This window comes from Struthio camelus, chromosome 9, assembly GCF_040807025.1.
Source record: "Struthio camelus isolate bStrCam1 chromosome 9, bStrCam1.hap1, whole genome shotgun sequence".
NCBI classification, from domain to species: Eukaryota; Metazoa; Chordata; class Aves; order Struthioniformes; family Struthionidae; genus Struthio; species Struthio camelus.
In genome coordinates this window covers 20,119,148-20,145,183 of record NC_090950.1, presented here as the reverse complement: position 1 = coordinate 20,145,183, position 26,036 = coordinate 20,119,148, and the positions used below count along the sequence as shown (strand labels likewise).

The 26,036-nt window shown below is 45.4% G+C and overlaps 1 protein-coding gene across 4 annotated transcripts in view; it reads left to right on the top strand.

Annotated features, from left to right (window-relative positions):
- Nucleotides 1–25,696, top strand: part of TP63 (tumor protein p63) — a 111,776-nt gene extending 86,080 nt beyond the window's left edge. For 3 of the 4 annotated variants that reach the window (XM_068954450.1, XM_068954453.1, XM_068954451.1), the window contains 10 exons: nt 3,868–4,054; nt 5,762–5,877; nt 6,219–6,328; nt 7,086–7,222; nt 8,036–8,118; nt 8,981–9,117; nt 20,670–20,827; nt 21,783–21,927; nt 22,840–22,933; nt 24,240–25,696. In XM_068954450.1, coding sequence (XP_068810551.1) covers nt 3,868–4,054; nt 5,762–5,877; nt 6,219–6,328; nt 7,086–7,222; nt 8,036–8,118; nt 8,981–9,117; nt 20,670–20,827; nt 21,783–21,927; nt 22,840–22,933; nt 24,240–24,536 — 1,464 coding nt within the window. In that variant the 3' untranslated portion in view covers nt 24,537–25,696. The remainder of the gene's footprint in view (nt 1–3,867; nt 4,055–5,761; nt 5,878–6,218; nt 6,329–7,085; nt 7,223–8,035; nt 8,119–8,980; nt 9,118–20,669; nt 20,828–21,782; nt 21,928–22,839; nt 22,934–24,239) is intronic. The other variant, XM_068954452.1, reaches the window with a different exon arrangement.
- The last annotated feature ends 340 nt before the right edge of the window (nt 25,697–26,036 follow it).

Here is a 26,036-nt window from a genome sequence, read left to right as displayed (position 1 = left end):
TTCTTTTGTTTTGAATAACTTTCTGCTCTGTACCTCTAACAGAAGTGTTCTTCGTGCTCCTCAGGCTGTTGGCACAGCTTTTGTTCCTGCTGCTAGGTAATGACTATCGTCATTTCACTAAATGACAGACTCATTTATTGGATCAAGCTCTTTTTTAGTATTTTTTCCGCCTTGCTAATTTAATTTGCCTACTCAACCAGTTAACAGAAGTATGTTGATTAATAGTCTTGGTCTGGATTTCTAAAATACCTGAACTGAAGTGGGTTACGCTTTAAAGAGTTACATATGGAAAGAGACTTGTTTCTTCTTGGAAATTTCACTCTGGATTAGTGCAAAACATTAGCTCTGCTTCAATTTTTTGTGTCATCAGTATTTTCTGAAGGAGAATTTTGTCCCTCCTCCCCAAATACTAGCATGAAGATGCTGAATTAAACCTTAATTAATTTCAGTCTCATGACCCCATGCTGGGAATTGCTAATCTCATAATCTTGTCCCTAATACGACGGGTGTCTGTCAGTTCCTGTAGCAAAATAGCAGGCGGGCTGTCGGTCACCTCCTGCAGGGTTGGAGCATTTTGGGGACAGTTTGGAAGAGGCACCTGTGTTAGGAGGTGTGATCCTCTCTTGCAGGCGTTCTTTAAATGCACAGACGACTTCTGCCTTGGGGTTTTTTCTAATGCTTATTTGCTTTGAAATCTATATACAATATCCTGTCTTACTCCACGGATATTGCTGATCCAGTATGAAGTTGCTGTGACCTAGTTGTTGGCTCTATTTATGCCAGTAGCTGGCTAGGCATCAGGTTACCGATGGTCACAGCAAGGTTGGCAGGATCGGAAACTCAAGCCCTTCACTGTCTGACAGCAGGTACCCCATGGACAGATTTACACTGGTCTTAAATGACTGTCCCCTTGGTGACTGCACGCTTATGGGTCACTTTGCCTGGGGTGCATCTAAAATCTCTGCCAAGCCGCAGTATTTCCAGACGCTGAGCCCTGTGCAGCAGCTGTGAGACCTGAACTTCTCTTATAGTTGGATAACGAAAGGGCTGCACAGCCCTCCTGTTGTCTTATCATCAGAGCTGGTTCAGCTTTCTGTGCCAGGTACTGCGTCTTGCCTCCTGGTGCCCTCATCGCGTCCCAGAACAGAGGTGAGCGGAGTGTGCCGTGGTGGGCTCCGAGGTGCCCCACTCTTCTGGTGTGCTGAGCTCAAGCAGGTGTCCGTCCAAGCCAAGTGCTCTTGACCCCTGTTGGGAGGCCCTGTGCTTTGGGGCCAGATGCTTTTTGCTGGACAGGTCTCCTCATCGTAATCCGTTTGCACTTGGCTGTTTACTTTCTGTGAATTCAAAGCACAGGTCTGGTGTCTCCCTTACTCGGGCCCTGTAGCTGTAGTTGGAAGGGTTTGGCAGTTCAGCTGTGTGGCTGAAAAAGGCAGAAAGGGAAGCTGATTTCCTTCTTTTACAGCAGAGATACTGCATTGCGTGTGACCCAGACCCTAAGTATTCGTACTAGTAATGAGCGCCTCTCCTGTCCTTCTAGAAGTTGTGATTTTTTTTTTTCCCCTCTCTTGTCCCACTATATTTCTATCTTTGAAGATACGAGACTTAAAATTACAGGCAGTGTTGCCTTTCAACAACACTTACAAGCCCTGACCTCCGCTGATGTGAGGGGTGTATCTCCTTCCATTTGTTCAATTCTCCAAATGCCTGCAGATATCGGACACGCTTGCTCCTCTGGGTGTTGTGCCCTCCCTGAACTCTTGCACTTCCATATTTACGCTTTCATTTCGGCCCACTGTGTTTAGATTCCTGGTTTCTTTTCACTTCAGTGACATTAAGACACCCAAGCAATTCGGTGGCTTTCTGAAACTTTCTTTCCTTGAAACTACAGCAATGCATGTGTTGGGAGAAATGATGTTTTATCAGTTTTTTCTTTCTTTCAAATATAAATGATTCTTTTGCTACTTCTTCAGAGATGAAAAAGATGATATAGTGAGCTCACACTTATCTTAGTAAGGAATTGCTTTTTAATTAAAAAACAATAAGGAATTTCAGGTTAAAAAGATGTATGATATAAATCACCACCTAGATCTGTTTCGCAACTTTTTTTTTGTAATTGTTTGGCATGGTCCCCATTTCCGCAGGCTGGGTAAATCCGTTGTGGGTTTAATCTCTAGCCTGCAGGCACATAAAATACATTGCACAACTTGATCTTTGCATTTTAATTTTTTTTCCCTTAACTTAGAATACCTGTAGCATCTCCTCTGCCATATGGCAGGATAGCGTTGAGTGAGGAGGGAAGGGACTAGCTTGTCTTATTTTTAATCCCCCCTCTCCTCCCCGATGTCTCACTCCCAACTTTGATTTGCCTGTGCTTTGCAAAGTGTACACTTTGAAATGCAAATAATCAGTGAATATCACTTGCTAATCCTTCTGTTGCCACGTCACCTGCCGCCCACCCATGCATGTGCCAGCCCTACCTACCCTGGCAGGGTGGATGGCCAAGTTGTTCTCTCGACCTGTATGAACCTGTTGGTGCTTTATTTGAACAGTTGGGACTGGGTCAGGATCAGCCTCAGCTGCTAGAGACATTTTCAAGAGAAAGCCACCTTGGGGCTTTCACTTTTCTTTCTCTGTAAGAACCAGAGAGGTGGAAGTGGGGAAATGCCAGCAATTCCTGTGGGTTAAGTGGTTAGAGTTGTTGGGAGAGCTCTGTGCTCATGAATCTCTGAACACAAAGAGAAAATCGAGTGCTTCTGGAGTAGGGTGTTGACTAAAACTACCTTATTTTGGAGCAGTCTTAACAGCAGAGGAGACTCTCCAGTCCCCTTCACAGGGGACATCCAGAAAAATGGGTTCAGGTTTCAGTGTACCCAACCACATAAGAGTTTGCTTGTGACTGTTCTTGCTAAGCCCATATACTTGTTTCAATTAAGCTTTTTCAGGAGCAACCAATGACTTCAGTGATTAAATGTTTTGCTGAGTAAAGATTTCTAGATGTGAACACACTTAAGGGTAATGCTGCACCAGTGCCTGAGGGCTGAATGTCATGAAATTGAAGAGAGACTCTAATATGCTCTTCATTAGCATAGTGGACATGAGTGTCTTATTCTACTCAAAGGTGTTTTGTTGTCACCATCCTTTGATGTGCAATCTCTGTTGTGGAGCTGGCTCTTGGATTCTGCTCCAGGTCCTATCACTGATCTGGTCCTTTAACTGTTTTACTCTTGAGCCTTGAATTTCCCCTTTTATGGACGCCATGCTTTGAGTTTAGAAGTGGAGAGGTTGCTTTAGAGGTGATCAGCAGAGACTTGAGAGGCCTTCAATAGATGACAGAAATGCAGAATTTGGCAGAAATCTGAGATGGGGGTCTTGCTTTCAAGTACTATCCAGTTCCAGAGTATCCACATCTTTTTCATCCCATTGCAAAAACAGGAGTGCTTTGTACAAAACAGAATGAACCACTTGAAATGTACGTTGTTGCCAGTGCTTCTAGGATTACAAGGTGTTGTGAAAGGAATGGTTCCCCCTTTAAGGAGGCGGTAACGTGCATCTCATGGAAGGGGCTGGTGGGGGTGTGTGCAAGAGAAATAAATATTTTTGAAGGTGATTGTCTTTGGGAAAACTCAGTTGTAGATTTATACTCCACTATTTTAAAACTAATAAACACCTGGGGGGTTTCTGTTTGTTTTTGTTCCCCCCCGCGCCCCCCTTTTGTCTGGAGGTACAGCTGTTGTGTGAACAAGTGCAATGCGCATAGAGTAGCTAGTGCATTCAGTGATGTGCATAAACCCATCTCCTTCTCTCTGTCCTGCCTCCATCTCTGGCTGCACATCCTGATTCTCTCTTGCTCTTCTTACCCTGGTCTAGTATTCCACTGAACTGAAGAAGCTGTACTGCCAGATTGCCAAGACATGTCCCATTCAGATCAAAGTGATGACCCCACCGCCCCAGGGAGCAGTCATCCGGGCTATGCCAGTCTACAAGAAAGCTGAACACGTCACCGAAGTGGTTAAACGCTGCCCGAACCATGAATTGAGCCGAGAGTTCAACGAGGGTAAGGAGCGCAGTGGCTGATGAGCGGCTGGGACGGGGGGTTCACAGCCATACCTGCAGCGAGGCTGCAGGAAGGGAGCAGGCCTATTCCCCCCCAGTAAATCCTGTGCCAGGCCATAGGATGACCCTGGGTTTATGTCCAGGTATAGCGGAAATGCTTTTAAGGAGCAAACCTGCTGGAAGCAGACTTCTTGCGATATCTTGTATAGCTTTTTGTTTCCTGTGCTTAGTAGGAAGCTTCATGCTATACTCAGGCTGTTCCTGTGGAAGCGGGTCCTTGGGAAGAGAGGACCAGAATAAACCTCATGCCTGCCCAGGTTGGATGAATGTCCTCATGGCAGGCAGTGTCCTTCTGACTCAGGCAGCCTTTCCCTGCTCCACTTTTTCTCCCTTGGTGAGAAGCAGCTGTTCCTCTACTCAGGAATGAGCTTCCATGTTACTGGGACATGGATCTAGTAACAGGATGCAATATCATCTCAAATCCCTAATCCACGCCTCAAAGATGGAGGAGCTGTTTATCTCTGACGGGATAGCACTAAGTGCCAGCATCAACTGCAGGCAGCCTTCCTGTACATTTAACAATAATGGTTCATATTCATATTTTAATCTTTTACTCACTTCTCGTATTAGTGAGCTAGCAGCTGTTTTAAAAATATCCTGGAGTTTTCTGCAAACTAAGGGGCTGGGCTACATTTTGCCTTGGCCACTTAAGTTCACATAAATTCACATGAGCATCTGTTGTATTTTACATATGCTATTTATCCTCTACTATGTAAAAAATAAATAAATAAAAGCACACACACACACACACACACACCACTCGGTTGTTGTCAGTTAGCAGGATGTCTCAGGAGCCTTGATCCCTTCGCTGGTTACAGCGTAGCCAGCTAGATGAGCCCAAAAATAAGCAAAGCCTTGGGAACTGAAAATCAGAGCTGAGTGAGACAGTTCTTTGAAATAGTCTTTTATATTAAAAAGTGCTTTTCTGACAGAACTGTGTTTTTGAAGACTGATATCTAGTTCAGTGACAAAGTGTTAAGGAGGAGGAAAAATGAAAACCCTGAATTCTTACTTTGACATGATTCTATCTCTAGAAGTGTGCTATATTTGAGTAAGAAAGGAACAATTCAAACACAAAGGGAATTCTGTAGATGAACCCAAAGCAGCTTGTTTTCCTCAGAATTTAATTGTTTGTTCTTCAAACACTGAAGAAAATTTGTAGGAAGGAAATTAATTTTTGAATTATTGGAAAGGGGCCTAGAAACAAAGAAGATCGTGTTCCCTTCTTCCGCTGCCGTAAGCAAGCATGATTTTTCAAGTTGACCATTAATTAAATGCATATTTTTCTTTCAGCTCTTTTTGCTCTTTAGTATCAAGAGTAGTGGAGGGAGCAGAAGAGGGTTAGTAGCTGATTGGAAAAGAGTAGGAATTAAGACTTGAAGGAATTTGCTTTGTATAGAGCTTGGGAGGGGGAAGGCTTTCCGCTGGTGTGAAAATCCACATGGAGTTACCTACTGGAGGAATAACTGTGAGCTGCCACTCAGCTGACGTTCGGGCTTGTTTAGTGCAGTAACTTGGGACACTCATGTTCAGGCTTACTCGCAGGTTTCCACTGTGAGCGTGAGAGAATCTGTGGACCCTTTGCTATCTGCAAATCTGTCTTCACTGAAAAGCCTCTCTCCTGTATTTTGCTGCCTCCTCCTTGCAGGGCAGATTGCGCCTCCCAGCCACCTGATCAGAGTGGAAGGGAACAGCCATGCCCAGTACGTGGAAGACCCCATCACCGGGAGGCAGAGTGTGCTGGTTCCCTATGAGCCGCCTCAGGTATGTTGTGAGTCCAGAGCAGTGGCTGCCTTGCCTAGGAAGGGGTAGGCGTTGTAACTGTGGTTGGAGGAGATGGGCTCATGTGCTCATCCCATCCTCATCACAATAAATCCCTTCTTCCTCTTTGTCAGAAACAAGGTTTTAAAGATCCTCTTCCCTACTTAAGAGCAGGAATTCTTTATTTTTGGTTTTATTTTTTAAGGAAGCCTCGTGATTGCAGCTTATTTCTTGCTAGTCTGATCATAACACAGTTGTGGGAGTGGAAGAGATTTTAAGATGGAGAGCTTGGAAAAAGCAGAGCTTTCCATCTGCTGTCTCTCCATCTACTTTTGTTTGTCTAGGTTGGTACAGAGTTCACAACAGTCTTGTACAACTTCATGTGCAACAGTAGCTGCGTGGGAGGGATGAACCGTCGCCCGATCCTCATCATCGTGACACTGGAAACCAGAGAGTAAGTAGTCCATCAATAGCCCTTTGCTTGTGAGGTGGCTTTCTGGCTCCTCTTCTGCTCTGAGCAGCATTGCAAGGTGCTCAGAGACAGTCTGATGGAAGGGGCTATGGGACATTTCCAAATTGCTATGGGCAGGAGTTACAATGGGAGGTCTGGGTCAGTCTGAGCATTATCTGGTGTGAATCACTCAGACTCTGTCCTTGTCCCTCTGTCTGTTACTTGGAGGAGGTGATAAGGGTGTTTTTGATGCATGTAATTCAACAAAGAGGTTCTTAACAGTGCCATGAGTATTGTTATTTAACCCACCTGTGAATAGCTGGATACCCTGCTTCCATGTCTGCCAGGCAGAGTGCTTTCTAGCCCTTGCTTTAATGTGACATGTTTTCCTGAAAGAGGAAGGAGATATGGGAAGGTGGTTAGGGTCTCCTCCCAGCCTCTGATTTAGGTGTCACCCCTCCCATGGGTAGGTATCATTTAAGAGGATCAAAATGGGAGCAGAGTTAATACCAGGTTAAGTGTGAATACCTCTTATACTGACTGGCACGTGAATCCATACGTGTGGCTGTTGTTTACAGAACATGTCTAAGGTGACCTGCTAGGAGATGGGACGCATCAGTACTGGGGTAGAGGGGAGAAAGGAGAAGTAGGTGCTAGCTGCGAGTTTGGCCGGCTGTGTGAGCTTGAGGATGCGGACGAGGTTGCTAGGCCGTGTCTGAGCCTCCAGTTGACGCTTCCTTTTTTTTCCCTTTCTTCCCAGTGGGCAAGTCTTGGGCCGCCGATGTTTCGAAGCCCGCATTTGCGCTTGCCCAGGCAGAGATCGCAAAGCAGATGAGGACAGCATCCGAAAGCAGCAAGTCTCCGACAGCACAAAGAATGGTGATGGTACGAAGCGCCGTAAGTAGCTGGCAGAGGTGGGCAGATTGCACGCCATGCAGTCACAGGGTGCAGATGTGATCCCAGCGCTTATGCTGAAAGGACGGAGGTGGTGCTGTGCATGTGCTTGGAGGCAGGAGGGTGTTTGTTTTCCCAGGGTGAGTTAATCTGAAAAATGGACTGGTGTTTGATTCCTTGAGGTGCTGAGTGCAGCTGGCTATTCTCAAAACTGCATTTGACAGTCTGAGTTTACAGCCTCCCTTGCAACGCTGCCTGGAGTAATTAACTGTTTCAGATAGCCCTGGTGGTGGTGGTGGTGGGGTATCTCTGTGCTCTGAGGAGTAAACGTACTCATCTGACATGCAGAATGTGGAAACTCCGCTGGGGTTTCCAGCATATGTGCAATAATGGCACTAAGCTGCACAGCAAGGCACCAGGCCTTAACAGGAGGCAAAGTGGAGGGCTTTGTTTCTGCAGTGGGTTCAGCTTGCTTCCTCTTGACTTCCCATAGTGGATCACTGATTGCTGACAGCTACTGAGCGCTGTAATGCAAAAGTCTGATGTTCCTGCAAAGAGCCTGTACTTGTACCTGATCTGACTTGCTGGGGTTTTGCTATTTATCCAGTGCTCCTTTGCTGATGTGTTTCCGCATATGCTACAGCCACCCAATGTATGCAAGGTCATCTCTGCCTTGTGGGGTCAGAAGCTACAAGCACAATTCTGGACTGGCTTAGGCAGAGACTGTTCAGAACCCTGCAGGTTTGAGCCAGCCTGATGCCACTTGACGTTTTGTTTGTTTGTTTTAATGGGACACTTTTTGGATTTCTCTTCTAGCTTTTCGACAAGGTACTCATGGCATACAAATGACTTCTATCAAAAAAAGACGTTCTCCTGATGATGAGCTCTTATACTTGCCGGTAAGCTCTCTCTGTTTTTGCTTTTACCTCATGTTTAGTGTCTTCTCCACTCCCTTGAGGCAAGTCAGCTCCTCATCGAGACCTCAGAGAGAAGAACTATTAGTGGATGGGGTTGAGTTGTGGATTCCTCACTCCCTAGCTATCTATTTTAAGTGCATATTCCAAACAAAACATGAAAAATACCATTGGCTGCTGACTGAAAGTGGCTTGTGCAAAGCACCTGAGAATGCCCCAAGGGATCTGTCTGTCCTGGCGTGAGAATGATCTTTGAAACCTAGCTGGGTTTCCTGTTTTCTTGGTGTCAAAGATGGGTGTTTCTGTAGTTTTTATGTGTGTCACCCTAATGGAAAGAGTGACAGACATGAACTATGCTGTAGTAAGTGTAGGATCAGAAAGGGCAAGAAGTGTCTGTAATGGCCCATTGAGCTGCTTCCCCATGTGCTGTGTTTAGTTGGACCACGGTGCCCTTCGTTTTAGATCTTCCCCTTTCTCTAAAGGTATGTGAGATTCAGCACCAGGTCCACCTATGTCTGAGGTAGGTTAGGACTTTGTGTCTAACAGATTGGATCAGAATAGTGCTTTTGCTTGGTATAGATTTACATCAAGCCAAATGACAACCCCAAGGTATTTATTAGCCTGCAGTGTCAGATTATCAACTCTTCAAAATTATCTGCTTACCTCTAGCATAAGGCTTAGCAGTTTTATTGCTTATGCATAGAGTGTAAACAGAATATTTGCATCCTGCTGTGGTGGTGTTTACTTGACTTTACCTAAAACTCACTGAGGTGGCTGTCAGTCTAGATGCAGTCCTTTCAGGATTTTCTTTTACAACCCCTCCCCCTTCTTTTCCCCCTTGATCCAGGTGAGGGGACGAGAGACATATGAGATGCTACTCAAGATCAAAGAGTCCCTGGAACTTATGCAGTACCTACCCCAGCACACAATTGAGACTTACCGGCAGCAGCAGCAACAGCAGCACCAGCACTTGCTCCAGAAGCAGTGAGTATGAGTGTGTTTGCAGTGACCTTTGCAGTGAGGATGGTGGGGAAGGGAGAGGAGAGAGACACAAAAAGCTTCTGCACAGCTATGCAGATGCCCAGCTGTGGTTAGCCAAGGGCCAAGAGCTCCTAGCTTGCTGCGTTGGCAAAATCCTTTCCAACAGTGCTGCTTGGAGCTGCTTGTTAACTGCCATTCAGAGCTGGTAGAAATTCATGCTAGGAGGTAAACCAAAGCCAAATTTCTGGTCCAGAAGTTAAGAGATTCTGAGTTTGAGGTCCGAGTTTTGTAACCTGTCTTCTATAGTGGGACAAACTAATCCTCCTTCCCCAAATGCAAGTCCGGACTGTTTTCAGGATTTTACTACCCTATCTAGTCTTTTATACTAGACAATTCACCTTTTGGTCTCGGAAGATATTCGAGGAAAGGCCAAACGCCTCGTTTCTGCCTTCCAGCTGGAGCTCTGAGCTCAGTGTCTGAGCTGTTCAGTCTTAGACTGAGCTGAGGTAGCTCCATCAAACAGCCTGCAGATAGAAACCCAGTGAGCGTTTATGACTGAGCTGCGAAGCTCAGGGTGGGGTGTGCCCTTTTTCTCATCTTCTGTCTGTGGGAAAGGGAGAGAAAACGGAGCCATCTCCACACCTCCTCCTTGGAATCCATCAGAGTGCTTTGCCAAGAGCACATGGACCTGGGATTGTGAGCGCCAGCTTGACCGAGCACTCTAATGCCACTGGTTTGCTGCTACTTTGATGCTGCTGGAGGGCAGATGTCTGTGTCTCTGTGGGGTATAAATACTGAGTTTCAGGTTCCTGAGCTATAAAAGTGGAAGTTAAAGATTGGAAGTGAGGGTGACTTGCTCTGTGACTGGTGGACACGTCAAAGTAACACTCTTTGGGTGCGTTTCTGTTAAAGTATTTTTAAAAGATGTACTTTGTCTCTTACTCTCCAAATTGTGAGTGAGAAACTTTCCATCATGACAGACAATCCCTATCTGAATGTGACTGGTTGTGCTGCGCCAGGACTGCTTTCAGTGACGTAAATGGAAGGAGAGTGAGGCAGAAGGGCCAAATATGTGTTTGGTTTCCATTTTCCCCTCTGTTCCTCCTGTTTTACAGTTACAGAGACTGGATTAGAGAATGACATCCCAGACAGACCGTAAGCAGTGTCATTCATGGGACATGCTTCACCTGCTGTACTGGGTGACAGAAAGTAGCAGCACAGGCTGTAGGTAGCTGCCAACGGTAGTGCTTAAGATCTCAGTCGTTCCTGCTGGTAAGCTCACACATCTAGAGGCTGTGGGTATAATTCATTCCTTTGCAGAGGTTAGCACAAGGCCAAGGCACCACATAAGTCCCACTTGAGCTTGTAGGGATTTATTTTGGTGCCTTGGCCTTGTCTCAGGACTTCTGCAATACCACGGCTTTGTGCCAGATCTCTGCATATGTTCACATTTTGACCTGTGTTTTTTAGTGTCAGCTGGAGTCTTGTAGAGGTGTTAAAAAAGCCTTGTGCTGAAATGGCTGGAGCATCCAGAGGCTCTGAGCTTTTTTTGAGGCACTTAAAAAATAAGGAGTTTATCAGTCATTTGCACCGTTTGTATATACAGTAGCTTGTATTTACTAGCTGCTAGGCACTGCGGCCTTTGTGCACTCCACTGCTTGTCTTCAAAGCTCCACCTGAACTACAGCCATTTCAGTTGAGAAATGGTTTTATAAGCAGAAACAGACAGCAGCAGATGACAGCTTTCGTTTCGTGCTGACAGTTGCTCTTGCCATAATTACTGTTTTCATTCTTCCTATACCGATAGGATGGGTTCCTGGCAACTGAGGTTGGTATTTGTGTTACCTTCAAGACCAGCGTGCAGGAGTCCAGCCATTTAATTTAATGAAACTTCTTTTGGCATGTCTCCTGGCATTGGTCCAGGTATATACTCATTTTTCTCAGCTGCTGAGTGTGCTGAGATACTGGGGAGAAAGATTAAGAGAGCTTTTAAGGGTGCCAGGAGGGGGAAAAATACCTGAGTGCTTGTCCAGGGCTACTGCAGTTGTCTCTGCCAACAGCCTGCCTCCAAGCAGGGTCGTCCTCCGCTGAAACACGCGTTCAGTCATCAGCTTCTTAGGTACAGTTGGGTTTCTGGTGCATTTGACTCATCAGGATATGAATTAATTTCTGAAGAAATATGTGAGATAAAAAAGGACATTCTGTGTGAAGGAACTCATAGGTCTGATTACAACCCAAAAAGGAACTATAAGGGAGTTTCAGATCTTGACCTAAGAACAGAGAAGAAAGACACTTCATAGGAACGGTCTTGGATAAGAGCGATCTTGCATGTAAGCAGGTTAAGCGAAGTGCGCGCTGTATATCTGATGGGAGATGTTCTGCCAAACTTGGAAGCACTGTGACTCCTTTGAGTCTGTTCTGGCTTTAAAAGAAAATGGTTTCAGTTTATGAATAGGGGTGTATCTTCAAAGCTGAGGCTCATTTTGCATTCATTCAGGGTGTATGTTAAAACTGGAAGCCAGAGAAGTGTGTGTGCAGTGACCGAAATCTGTATGTGTTGGAGAACCTATAGGTCCTAGCGGGGCTCTGTGAGGCCTGGGTATTTGTCAGTTGCCTTTGGCTGTATACTGTCGAAAGGGAGCAGCATTCATGCATGCTCCACAGTCAAACCTAGGTGGAGAAATTGCTCAGTTTTTCAGTTGCTTATCTCTTCAGAGCAAGAGTTAGCGTAGAAGAGCCAAACAAGTGTGTGGGAGGGAATTTCTCTTTAATTCCTATGCCATGGAAAGCTTCATCCTTTTTGAAGAATAGGAAGAGGAAGGATGAGATTATCATGCTATAAGGTACTTGAAAAATAAATAAAAACCTTTCACTTCGGAAAACAACCGTGTAACTGCTTTCGTGCACTTACACACCAGCATCACATTTAGCAGGCTAGCAGAGGTAATTGTCTTACTGTTCTGGAAAGTGAAAGACAAAGCTGATGACAATCAAAAAGCTTTGCGTCCCACAAGATGATCAAAAAATACTTCAGTGCATATACGTTGTGCCAGACCGCATCTTCCTCTGTCTCATCTCCTCTCTCTGCTTATTTCTTTGTGCATGGCTTTCTCTTACTTACTGTAATGCCAAATACCTTCATGATCATAGTGGGAAGATTTTTACCTGCAGTTTCTGTTCTTCCTTTTTCCCTGCCAAATACTTGGGCCTATATCTAAACAGCAACACACATTTAGAAGACTTCCTTTTATTGGTCTGCCACTAGTTTAAAACATGGCTTTGCCAGAGAATCCTTGCTGCCAGCGATAACAGAGATGGCGCATACTTTAGGGAGAGGTTTCCTCAATATTCCAATATGAGATACACTTACCACCAGTATTCCTAGGGAATATCTGTCCAGTGTCTAAGGATTTCACTGGAAAACACTTCTACAGGTTCAACAAAACTTCCTATGACGGATTTCTCCCCACTAAGCACTGTTTTCAAAACAATTTCCATTTGGATTGGCCATAGCGTGATTGAAGGGATTTTTACAAAGTCTTCCACGGGCTGCTCGGAAGAGGGCTCTTATATCTCAGCCAATGTTTCTGTCATAACAGCAGGGCTGCAGCTACTAGCCCACTGGCTGCCTTTCAGTCTAGTGAGCAGTGCAGCTCATTACCCAAACAAGAGGGAATTCACGTTGCAAGCAAGGTGTGACAGAGCAGAACTATCCAATGCCTGGAGTGCCCCATCTGAGAGGGGAGCTTGCAAGGATCCCTGTGCTTACTGTTGCAGTGAGGGGGTTGGTCGGGAAGGTGCTCTTCATACCTCCATCTAATGGTTCTCATTTTCTGTGTGGAAGTTAATAGTTGATTTTGCATGGTTTGGTTTTGTAGTGCTTTGCTTGCATGTTTTATAAACTCCGGGCATTTGGATAGTGTTCTCACTAGAGAATTACTGAGGTGAAAGTAAGCCAAAAAAGTGTGGGATTAGTTGTGTGAAAATGTGATGTTTGCTGTGCTGGCTCCAAGCATGCAGAACCTTCTGCCTCAGCTGGCAGCACCAGGGACCCCTTGGCTTTACTATGCAGGGTCCCTTGGCTTCGAAAGGTGGGAGTAGTTGAGATGTAATCAATACAACCCTTTCCTATAAGCACCATCTTCTGTTTAGCACCAGCTTCTGGGTTTTTTTTTTTTTTTTAAAGTAAGCGAAGTTTGAAATGAACTCAACAGAAGCTGCTTCTCTCCTCCTCCTATTCAGCTAAGTATGCTTTTCCTCTTGTATCTGTTCAGCCTATTAAGAGTGGCTGGGAACAGTATCAGAGTACCATTTGCACTCGTGAGACTAGGACACAGAAATCTAGTTATTTTTTCCTTTTTTGCCAGTCACTCAGTTGTACCTGCATCTTCTCAGCTTTCTAAATTTCCCTATTGTGTTTCCTTCTTGTAGGTACTAAGACATCTGCTTTTCCCCTCCTTCAAGTCCATACTGTGATCATGAAGGTGGAAAGTGACTGTTTCTCTCCTGATGGTTGATAAAGGGTCCTATATATTCATCTTTTCTTTTCTCTGGTTCCTTCTCTACAGTCTACTTTCGGCCTGCTTCAGGAGTGAACTCACGGACTCAAGGAGAGAACCTCCCAAACAGACCGATGCCATCCTAAAACATTCCAGCCCCCCAAACCCATCAGTATATCCATAAATCGAACTGGTGGGGTTACTTTATCCAGCTCACGGGACTAGGAACAGTGGGGCAACTACACAGCCTGATAGAAACAGTAAATAGAATAATCTCCTGAAGGGACTCAAACTTTGCAAAAACAAGAGACACTTCTACATATCTCTTAGCTGTAGTGGTAGCACTGAGAGGTCTGGAACCACAATGTTGTCTTTACTGGTGTAACTTTTTCTTCTTGTTTTTGTAACCTGTTAATATTCTTTCCTGTTACTTCTGTATTTGTGAAACTCAGCAGAGTTTCTCTGAGCAGGTCTCAATTTTAAAATGCCTCTTGTCTTGTTTAAATTAAAGGTGTATTCATGGGCTGGGGGTGGGCAGAAGTGGGTGGGTTGTGTATAAATGGTCTGTGATAGTCAGTTGGGCCTGTTTTAATGCTGGTCATGCAGTAATAAGGCAAGTATTTGCACTGCTGGACAGAGGGAGGTGATAATTATATTAATTGATACTGGTAAGAAATCAGATTCTTTTTTTTTCTCCCCCCCCCCCCCCCCATAGAAATGCCTACTGATTTGACATCATGATTTGTTTCCCCTTAATTCTAATCATAGTCTGAGTGAAAATCCCTCAAAACTACAGGAAAGACTGGGTGGCTTTTTCTGACTTTGTACCAGCGCTGTTGGGATTAACCCAGCTTTGCTGAGCTCTAAAAGGTCCCTCTTCCTCCTGACTCTGTGGGCTCAAACCAAGCCCTGCTGGTGGTGGATTGAGATGTGTGAGATGAATGAGAGGGTGGAGCCTTTGAGTGATGACGTCTATGGGGACTCATGTGTGGTCCGGTGTTCCTGTCCCTTTGCAGCTGAGGGTGTCAAGGGCAGACTGTCCATAACTGCTGATTGCCCTCCTTGTGAAAAGGAGTTGTAGCTTGCCACCTGCCTTGCAGACTTTCAGCAGTTATTAGATGTTGCTTTAGAGGATTCTTCAACCCTACTGTGTTTTGCCCAGTCACTAGAGACCTCACGGTTTAAGGGAAAACAATGCTAGCATATGTAGCAGTTGACTCAGCCAGCTGGCCTCAAGCCATGTCCACCTTGTCCATTAATCCTGCAGCCAATGACTGTTGCTTTTGCTTGTTGTCTCTGTAAAGTATGTCCTGGCTTAGTCATTTCTGCGCATTTGACTGTTTCCCAGCAAGGACTTGTAAACCCTCGCACTCCTTATATCAAACTCTGCCTCTGAAAGCTGTTCATGCGGGGCTTGACAAGGTGGATATGAATGCTTTTAAAACTTCATTTCCAAGTGCCAAGCCTAGACCAGCAGGAAGGAGGAATGATCAGTAGGCAAGCAAAACACTGGAATTAACCCTGACTTTGCTGATTGTGGCAGTAGGTGCGGATACTTGAGGTAAGGGAGGAGCTGATTGAGGGCAGGCATGGTGCCTGTTTCTGGGTTTTCCTCTCACACGGAGAGGGACTCACACACTGTCACATAAAAAAACAGCCTGCAGCACTGATAGAGAAGTGCCCTTCAACCCATGTTCTCAGGTCGCATCTCTCCTGGGGAGCCCTCTGATTTTCATAGCTGCAGAAAATAGAAATGCAAAGAAGTTACTGAAGAGTCGCTGGGAAGGGTGCTCCCTCCAAGGTGGTGCTGGCCCAGTCCAGCACTGGTTGGAGACCAGAGTTCAGATGTAAATGCCAGTGCTCAGCAGCTGCTAGGAAACTCTGCCTAATGGCTGGATAGATCCTGATAGGAGCTTCTGTGCCTGCAGCACAATCTACACTGGATTCCCTTGGGGCAGATGTCTACTCGACTCGAACTTTTACACCCTCGTGTGTTAGGAGCAGCCTGAAGAAAAAGTGCCTTCCAAAAACAGAATGGGCCTCCTGGCCACCCACCAAGGGAAAAAGCCTGATGCACAGTGGAGGAACGCTCTTATCTCTGAACATCACATCATCTGTTTCCAGGCAGCAGAGCTGTGCTCTGAGCAGGTGATGACTCGTACTGATATCTCTTTTGAGAGCCCTATTCCGTCTCTGGATGTCGCCTTCATCATCTTAGCAAGACTTGTTTTACCAGGGAGGCAAAGGGGGAGGCTGATGGAGAAGACACAAAAATTGTGAATTAAAATAAGCAATAACTAATTAAACACTAGCAGGGACTATTTCATTCAGTTCTAGCTCTACTGTTGCTCCTTGTGTAAAGTTAGCCAAATCAAGTGCCTCTGCTTCACCTGGAAATCCCAGAAGGTACTTCCAGATCACAAAGAAAGATAAACTTTACTCTGTTTCTTTTTATTTGCGAGAAGAAAGGCGATGTTCATCCTTCTTTCCCTATGAGAGCTGAGAAGATGCATCTGTGTTGCTTTTGCAGTTCAGGATTACACTTAGCGCCATCAGTCCATGCTTCCAATGAAGATTCATTCCTGGATCTTGGTCTTATCTGCTTGTGGATGACAATATGGAAATACTGGGATTGGAGCAGTACTTATTTGTATAAAGAGTTGCTCAAGGGCCTGTCCACCAGCGGGTTCAAGGAGGCAACCTACCAGAATATACGAGGCACCCACAGCCCCCACTAAGGAGATCTCTGCTCAAGTTCTAGTTCATCTGGCCTGATCTGTGGGAAATCTCTTGTACCGTCATGGGCAATACCTTTGACCTCTACCAAGAGAGCATATAAAATGTTTGGATCCCACTGTCCTCTAGAAAGTCTTTGTTATTTGACCTCCTCGCCTTCAAGAGGGTGATGATTATGAATCTGGTCTTAATGCTGACTTGATGAGCTCTCCAGCTACAAGGTGGTTATCTAAGAAGGTGCAGGTTTTTCCTAGCAAGCAACCTGGAGCTGGAAGCAATTGGAGTTCCTTTTTAGTCTGCCCTCTGCAGATAAAAGCAGAAAACCTTTTCCAGCTATGTTGTGGTTGCTTCTCTGTCATCACTGGTGCTTCGGAAAAGTAAGCCTTTTCCTTTCAAGGAATAACCAAGCAGATTAACTAGGCCACATCAGTCAGCCAGGTCCTATCAGCCTGTGTATATCCACTCCCTGTACTGTAGTTCCATTACCTGGAGGGCAGATTGCATCCACTGCTGCCTCAGGAAATTCCCGTACCTGAAATCTACGTGAAGTCGTTATCTCCACCCTCGTCCCTGTGCTGTTCTCCCTGTCTGCCTAGTGACTATCAGGGCTCCTCCTTTCCACACTACCAATCGGTCACAGAGCCTAAAAACCGCTTGTGTGGTTGAAAAATGCCCTATTGCTTGCTGTAGAGGAGCAGCTGTTTGAGATGTGGAGAGCAAGCGCATCTCTCTGCTTTTTTTTTAATGTCCTGTTTTATGGGCCTTCTAAGCTGATAAGTGCAATTGAGCAGCATCTGTGACACTTGTGTGCCATCGCAAAGGGTAGATCAGACCTCAGGGTCGTGCCGCCCAGTGGACGCCCCATCTGAAAAAACATTGCTACTTGGCGTGTAGACCACACGTGAACATAGGATATGGTCCTTGCTGTGTTGCTGTTTGCTGTGGCTACTCTAAGGAAAGGCAGGCCTAGATTCAGACAGCTTTGATGCTGCTTGGATCTCTTCCAGTTGCAGCTGGCTCTAAGTTTTCAGGGATAGCGAACAGTAGGCACAAGGGCTTGGGTGAAGTTTTAAACCCTCTGTACCTAAGCTGCCCTATTCTTGCACTTACTGAACCTTTGATGTATTTTTCATTAACACTACTTTGAGGGTGCGTTCATCTAATGTGAATGAGAACTCTAGGACTTGTCTACTCAATCAGGTAATTGGTCTATCCAAGCAGTTTCCTACCTCTGGTGAAGGGCTGATATCCAGTAATCTGGGCAAGTGCAGAAGTGTACAAGGTAACCTGTAAAATGAACTGTGCTTCATATGTGGGAGAGGAAGTTCCTTCTTGACCTCTTGAGATGATCACGATATTCCTTGAAACATAAGAGTTGGTTGTCTTCATATGAGCTTGCATAACTATTAATGTTATTGGCTAAATAATTACATAGCCTCTTGAAGAGAGAAAGATCAGTTGCAGAATGTGACTCAGTGCCTTTGCTATCAGACTATTCCAAGAAGTATAATAGTCTCTTAATTGAAGTCCTTACACCTTAATATTAAAATGCATTTCATTGGCATTAATATCAATGAAATGTTAATGCTCCTACTTCTAATCTTTCTTGAGACATAGTAAGTATAATTTTAATAACAATCACTGTGCATGACATTTTAATAATACCTGTTTTAAAAAATTGAGAAAAAAAATCAATTTATTTTTAATGAATCCTCAACAAACATGTAGTCTGTGTGTTTAGTACCAAAAAATATTTTCTCGTGTTTCTGAGGCTGTTATGTTGATGTGTGACATGAATTTTCAATAAAATTTTGCATCTTGGTTTCTCTTTGGACTTTTCTTTGGCTCGATGGATTTCTGCAGACCTTTCACATATCTGCTTACGTGGTGGAATAGTTTTGCTGAAATGCACATGGATGTGAACAAAAATGTTTTTATTTTTGTTTGCTGTTTTATTTGCTTGAGCTTGATTGAAGATTAGCTCTACTTAGACACTCTTATGAGTACAAATGAGAAAAGAATGGGGTCCTTAAGCAATGAGTGAGAGCATGCATTCATTTTGTATAGTGTAGGGTGCTTTGAGTTTGGCTGGTTTGCTTGTTTTCCTGCAAAGTATACTGCGGTGGCCTAACTAGTCTTGTTGAGATCGCTGTTGAAGGTGTAGACAGCAAAGTTAAGCTCATTTCTGACTACTGTGGAAAATGATGTTTTGTACCAGCAAGCACCCAAAAAAATCTGTTTATAATCATGAACTCTCTAAATAAAACCTGTCCTGAGCTTAAACAGTGGAAAAAAAACTCTCTTGGGAAGTTTCTTTTGACTTGATTCAGAATTTCACTGTGGGAGGGTATTGTGCATGGTGACCTCCTCACTTGCATACCCCAAAATCAAGTAGATTTTGTCCTAATAATCTGCTCAGTTGTGTATTAATTTAAGCTGAAGCTCAGTTAGGAGAGGTGCCTGGACCTGTAAAGTAGAAATATTAATTTAAGTCCTAAATCCAGAGGCCTCTTAAGTTAAGGATGGTGTCAACCTGACTTGAATTTCGTGGCTGGTCTCCATTTTTATAATTGGTGAATTGAAACCTCAAATCTGAATCATTCATTTCACCCTGAAAAGTTGGGCCTGAACTTCGTGGCTTGGTTTCACTTCCCCTTGGGAGTTGTTGCCGTCGTTAATATTAATTGGTGAAGCTGCTTGTGCTTTCCATTTCCTCAAGTCTATGAAGTTTGCTGGATCTTGTCCTGCATCTTCACTGCCAAAGGACAGTTCACACCCTTCTGTACCTCCTGTAATTGTGTAATTAGGTAACATTTCTTCAGGGCCTTAGATACTCTAACCTGTTAGCATAGATGTTTTCTCCACCCGATGTTGCAAGTCTTAAAAGTGCAGGAAGCTGGAGACTATGTAATTGCATGAAACTTGACCTTGGGTGCCGAAGGTTTTAATAAGTTATCCAAGAATAAGTCTTTTCTTTCCTTTACGCTTATTTTAAGTAATAACTATTCTGTCTGCATAGACGGTTCCCAGGAATTGGTGTAACCAGTTATACAAAGATGAGTAAGTTTCCCAACGGGAAATAATAAGGAAAGGTGCCCTTTCACATTCACTGCAGGGTCGCTACAGTACAGCAGAATAAACACTCGAGCTTCATCACTTGCAAGCCTGTGTCTTGTTCGGGAAGTGTGCCCATTTCCCGAATGCCTTTGCACAGCCTTGAAAATGCCCCTGGTATGCCAGGGCTCAGCCCAGCAGCAGGTTTGGAGAGAGAAAACGTGGTCTCTTGTGACATGGCAGTGTTCTGCCAATTGTGCTGTTAGACCTGCTTAATGATCATTTTCTGCATATTCCGGATAAGACCCAACTCCAGATGGGATGCCGCAGTTGTAATTTGATCTGGGAACAGGGCTGCGATTCATGAGCAGTCTGATCCTCCGTGCTGCAGATCACTTACGCAGTGGGATTGCAGCTGGGACCACTGGGGCTGGGGAGGGAGGGGGAGAGCGCACAAGCGAGCTTCTCTAGCCAGGTCTGTACATGAGAAATGTTGGATGGAGTTTGGGGCTGTCTGGACTTGAAGACTAGCACATGAATCTGATATTCGTCACAAGCAGCCTGCAGTATTTGGATACCAAATTCTCCTTAATGTCAGCAAAAGCTGTGTGCGTCTGCTATGTGGCTTTGACCATGTCAGTAACTTTCCCTAAGGAATACCGAGTCAGTCTTGAGGAAAGAGCTTCTGGTTGTTATTATATGCCTGGATTGCTGTATATATACACCTGGGAATAGCCTGATTATGTGAATAACTAGGAGCTTTGGAAAACCAAGAAGATAACTGTATCTGGCAGTCAGATTTTTAGAGGTAGTTAGGATAGTTTGAGATAGCTTTCTCAGTTCTTTTTCTTATGAAAAAGCTTTTGACCACAAAGAGAGCTTAACTTAAAAATATTGTTTCCAATGTTTGGCAGGTGGTTGCTGGGTTTGTATATGTTCTTTTCTCCAACTGAAAATGTTCTATAGGAACAACTTCTCTATAAGAAAGGAGGAAAAAAAAAAAAAAGAACTGAAAGTAAAGCTGCTCTTTGTCAGTTTTGCAAACTCTTTTTTTTTTTTTTTTTTTTAAATCCCCAATATATCTGGGAAAATTCTTAGTTCCCATTGGTTACTTCTCCAGTGATCTTTAGCTGTGACGCTCCCACATTGCTAGTAATTTCACTAGCAATGGTTTACCACTGCCTCAAACAGAAAACGTAGCCCTTCTGGATGTGCGCTAACAACCAAAGGCTGTGACTCATGTCCTAACATCTCCTTGGTTTGCAGGACCTCCATGCAATCACAGTCATCCTACGGTTCCAACTCGCCACCACTCAGCAAAATGAACAGCATGAACAAACTGCCCTCCGTCAGCCAGCTAATTAACCCCCAGCAGCGCAATGCCCTGACCCCAACCACCATCCCCGATGGCATGGGAACCAACAGTAAGAAACCCTCACTGCCGCTTCTCCTGCTCTGCGCTTGCTCCCCACTTCTCTGGTGAAAGAGACTTTTGAGTCTTGGAGATGCCAGGCTAGTGGCTAACATTAGTCCTAGGGATCCTTGAGCCACTCGCAACAACAAGGCTGGGAATCTGGAGAGCCAAAAATTGCTCCCTGCTGAGCCACAGGGTAAAGTCCCCTGTCTCCTCCAGGCTCCAGCTTCCTGCTCTGAGCCTTGCTTAGCAGTGAACAGAGCTGTTACTTTCTGCAAACCTGACTGGCTGCACTGTCATCTGTCTTTCAAGCCTTGCCCTTTCCTTTTCCAGGAGAGGAGATGCAAATGTTGGCAAACTTTTTTTTCCCTTGGTTCAATTAAGACACTTAATTTTAAAGGAAATATCTGCAGCTTGTGGCAATTTAACCTGCTTCCTCCTGGCTGCTGAAGAGTGCCCAGCAGCCCTGTAAATCCAGGATGACAGACATGATTCTGGGGGCTGAGGTTTTTGAGAGTGCTGTGCTCTCACCCACACCTGTTGCTGATCCCCTGTGGGTGCTCAGTGTCTCTGAAAACAAAGCTGTTTGGTGTATTGGGTTACTCTGCTGGCTCTGTCCCACTCCTTTTCTGCAGTAAAGAAAGCTGAGATGTCAGCAGCTTGCTTAAGTTTCTGGTGAGCCCGTTTGTAACGGAAGATAACCCAGGCAAGCAAGCAGAGGGAGCATTGCTTACAGTTGCTGTAGTGAGGGGAAAACTTCTGAAGGACTATCTGTCATCTGGACCCTACGTGGTCACTGGGGGCCCTGCCTTGAATTCCTGGTGAGCTCTGTGAGGAGCTCTGCACCGAATTTAAGGCTGCTTTGGTTGTAGGATGCACATGCTGTTTCTTGGCACTGCTGGGAGTAAACTGGTGGTCTGGGAATGCCTTGGTAACGATGTGCTCCTTCTGCTTCTCTCCTCTAGTTCCCATGATGGGCACCCACATGGCCATGACCAGCGACATGAATGGTCTCAGCCCCACGCAGGCGCTGCCTCCTCCCCTCTCCATGCCTTCAACGTCCCACTGCACTCCCCCTCCTCCGTACCCCACAGACTGCAGCATTGTCAGGTGAGCTGGAGCAGGTTGCGGAGACTCATGTTTCTTATCCATGGAGAGTGGAGGCCTCGTGTTGTGCACCTGGTCCCCTGGACGCTGCTCTCACCCTGTTTTTTCTGGAGCGCTGAAATCCAGCTGTTTGTGGCAGTCCCATGGCCAGCACGCTCTGGACACCAGGCCTCAAACCCCTATCCGTGAGCAGCTGAGAGAAACAGGGACATTAGGACTACAAGAAAGCCAAGGGCCCTCAGGATCTGTTGGACTGATGGAGCTGAGAGTGCGCGGCACTAGGCCAGGGAGACTTGCAAAGTGCGTGGTGGTGTGCGTGTTTTTGTTTCTTTATTTTTTTTCCCCTCCATAGCCACACAACAAACTTTGGCTGGGGTCAGGAGTACAACCAGCCTCTCTAGACACACAGCCCGTCTGCCCTCCATGAAGTTGAACAGACTGGCAAAAGCTCCCCATAAAGAGGAATACTTTATGCTTAGGGAGGCACATACTGTTTTGGAGTATTTTTTGTGCATGATGTGTTTGAACCCCAGATCACCTTGGTGAAGCCCTGCATCCATGCGGCAGGCTGCCTTGGGCCCAGCCACCTTCTCAGGGAAGTACCTCAGTGACTTGGCAGGAGGGCCCTTGTGAGCCTTCCTGCTCCAAGATCTGGGCTACAGCTTCAGCTTTCTGCTAAGGTGAGGTGCTGCCATGTGGGTTGTCTGCTAGGAGCTAAACTGAAAGACTCACTTGTTTCATGTGGCAGCCACATGGCTTGATGGCTTGGGATGTCTTGGAGAAGGTCAAGCCAAGGGTAAAAGCTTTGTTTCCTGTTGCTGCAGGTTGGCTGCGTGTTTGGTTTTTCTGTGGTTTGGGCTGTTGCAGCCAGGGTGATCCTTTTTTCTCTCTCCTTCCTTCCTTCCTCCTCTGCAGCTTCTTAGCGAGGCTGGGCTGCTCATCCTGTGTGGATTATTTCACGACCCAGGGGCTGACCACCATCTATCAGATTGAGCATTACTCCATGGATGTAAGTAACTCCTCACTGTTTCCTTTATTTGCACTCTTGGCCCTGCTGTAGGAACTGATCAGAAATCCAGACTCGATTTTTTTTTTTTTTTATTATTTTTATATAATTAGTTTGAATTAAGGCTGTCACACACCAGGGAAGACCTCTTGCAAGGTAAAGAGGGGCAGGACTCTGTGCCAGAGCCATAGTTGTAATTGCCTTGCCTGGTGTAGAGATTGTGTCCCTCCATCACCATCCCTTTTAGCCCTAGGAGTGGCCCCAGCCCACACCCCTGTTAACTCTGCAAGGCTTGGTTTCAGTTTACAAAACTCTGAAACACCTCACTTGCCTGCAGACAACAAGTAGCTGTCCATAAGTGGTCTGCATTTTGCCTCCCTGCTTCTATTTTCTAGCCTTACCTTAATGATCTTGCTACTGGCATCTCAGTGCAGCTCTGGTTTTTCTTGCATGGCTTCTGCTGAAGGGTTGCTTTCTCCTCTCCTGTACCATCGCTCTCCTCAGAGCTGGCCGTCCCCTTTTTGGCCCAAGACTGCAAGGCTGTGGTGCTTTTGTTTCTTAGCCTGGGCTGCCTTCCTTCTGCTGCTTGCTGTAATTAGAAAAGCTGACCCAAATTAACCAAAGCTGATAGCTGGTTTTTTTTTTTTTTTTTTTTTTTTTTAAGAAGCCAATACTGTTTATCCCAGAGTTAGGTAAATGCTACCCTCAGGTTCTATACATGCAGAGATGATGGGGGGGCTTCAGATTCCAGGTATTCTGATGTTAGGTTTCTGTCTTAAATTTTGGTTATGTTCAAGTAATTAAGGCAGTTTCTGGAGAGTCAGACCAAGAGCTTTAAACACAGGAGCCCAGACTTTCATTCTGAAATCCTTTTGCAGGCTTTGAAATAAACATTGAAGTTTTCAAAGCCATTGAACTTCTGCAGGCCAGCATGACCCACCATAGACAACCAGCAGAACTCACCAAGGTTGTTTTGGAGGCCTTCTAGTCAAGTTAAACATCTAGCTTTAGGGCCCAGGGTCTCATGCATATGAACATGTGTTTCATGCTGCTTCAAAACAGACCTCGTCATCAGTTCTTGTTGCCTCTCAGCTATGTGTGCTTGTTCAGAAGTGGTAAGCCGGTGAACCACCACCTTCAGGTTACTGGTTTGTTGTCTTTTATAGTGCATCACAGCCACCTGGATTTTGGCAGGGCTTTACAGGTTCTTAGGTGTTTTTACAGGGGCCCAGAGGCTGCTTCTACCCGAGCCCAGACCCCCTGGATTTCCCAGAGATTGCTCTGTTAAGTCCTCTTCTTTGCCTTGCAGGATCTGGTGAGCCTCAAGATCCCAGAGCAGTTCCGCCACGCCATCTGGAAAGGCATCCTGGATCACCGGCAGCTCCATGACTTCTCCTCCCCTCCCCACCTCCTGCGCACCCCAAGTGGCGCCTCCACTGTCAGCGTGGGCTCCAGCGAAACCCGGGGGGAGCGGGTCATCGATGCAGTCCGCTTCACGCTCCGGCAGACCATTTCCTTCCCGCCCCGTGACGAGTGGAACGACTTCAACTTTGACATGGATGCCCGGCGCAACAAACAGCAACGCATCAAGGAGGAAGGGGAGTGAGGTCCACAGACCCCACTCCACCCCGCCTCGGCCACAAACTGCCCAGCCCTTTGTGTGTCTTCATCCTGCTTGGTACTGCACCCCTGGAAGAAGGGCAGAGAGAGCCTTCTTGCTCAGTCATGCTAGTTATGCCCTTAATCCTGTTTAGGCCATGTCCCTGGACTTGCGACCTCCACCCCAGCTCTTGCAAGGGAAAGAGCTGAGTGAAGGGGGAAGGCGGGTGGTGTTTCCTTGAAAGCCGTTGGCCTTCTCAAGAAGGTGGTATTTTGTCTTACATTTTTCTTTGGGGAGAGGGCTTCTTTTCTTGACTCTTGAATCCTCATACACCTTGTGGGTGTCCTGACCTGCAAACTGTAGCTCTCATCCAGCAATTCCGCTTTGAAGAGCAGGGAAATTCAAAACAAAACAAAAAAAGCAAAAAGCAAAAAAAAAAAAAACCAACAACAACAACCCAGACCACTCCAAACCCTAAGCTGACAGTTCATCAGAAAAAAATAAATGGGAATGAGTCTGCTGAACGTTGCACTTAAACAGCCTCTTCCCACGGAGCTAAGTGCTCTGTTCATGTGTAGTATTCTCCAACGGAGATAGCACATGCACTTTGCTGGACAGGCCAGCGCTTATGGCCACCTGCAGCCCGTTTTTTTTCCCCTTTCTTTGTCTTCTCTGGGAGGAAAAAAAAAAAAAAAACTGTTGTTGTTTCTTCTTCTCTTGATTGAATGTACATTTATGTGTATATCCTGATTAGCTAGTTTCAGAATATAAACATAAATAACACCTTTGATCACCCTGACCTGTGTCCTCTACCCAACCTTAGCCATTCTGTACTACTACCAAACTTTAAGCTAGAGAATTAGGCTTTGTCACACATGTAACCTGGTTAGTTTAGCATAAGGAAACCAGGATCTGCCTGCCCACCCTCTGGTTGTCACAGAGGGCCAACTGGAAGCTGCACACTGCCTTGTAGGGCTTGAGCTACCCTAAACCCAGGCAATCCTTTATTTAGACCATGTTAGAATGGTTTGTGCCAAGGAAAGTAGAGCCATCTTTAGATGCATCTCTAACAGACTGACGTCTGTTGCATTTTGTTGCTGGTGACTGTAGACTATGTGATGAGGAAGTAGAAGCAGAGAGTAAAAAAAAAAAAAAAAAAAAAAAAAGTTTCCCACAGACTGCCTTGGAACAAGTACTTTTAAAAGGTTCCTGGAGGTATGAGTGTTACTACTGCAAAAAGTCTTGTTTACATTAAAAATTTAAAACTTTTCTGTTTTTTCTTCATTGGTTAAACAGCAGTTGGGCTCTGAGGCATTTCCTCTGTGATTGCCAGTCATACTGCAGGCAAGTAACGGAGCGGAGTGCATGTTTCCACGTTTCCCACAGCAGTGAGACGCTAAGATGTAGAAACAGATCCAAACTGAGGAGCAAAACTGCTTTCAACTTGGCTTTCTCTTTTTAACAGTAAGCCTGGATTTTTAGATTTTTTTTTGACTGGGGAAAGAT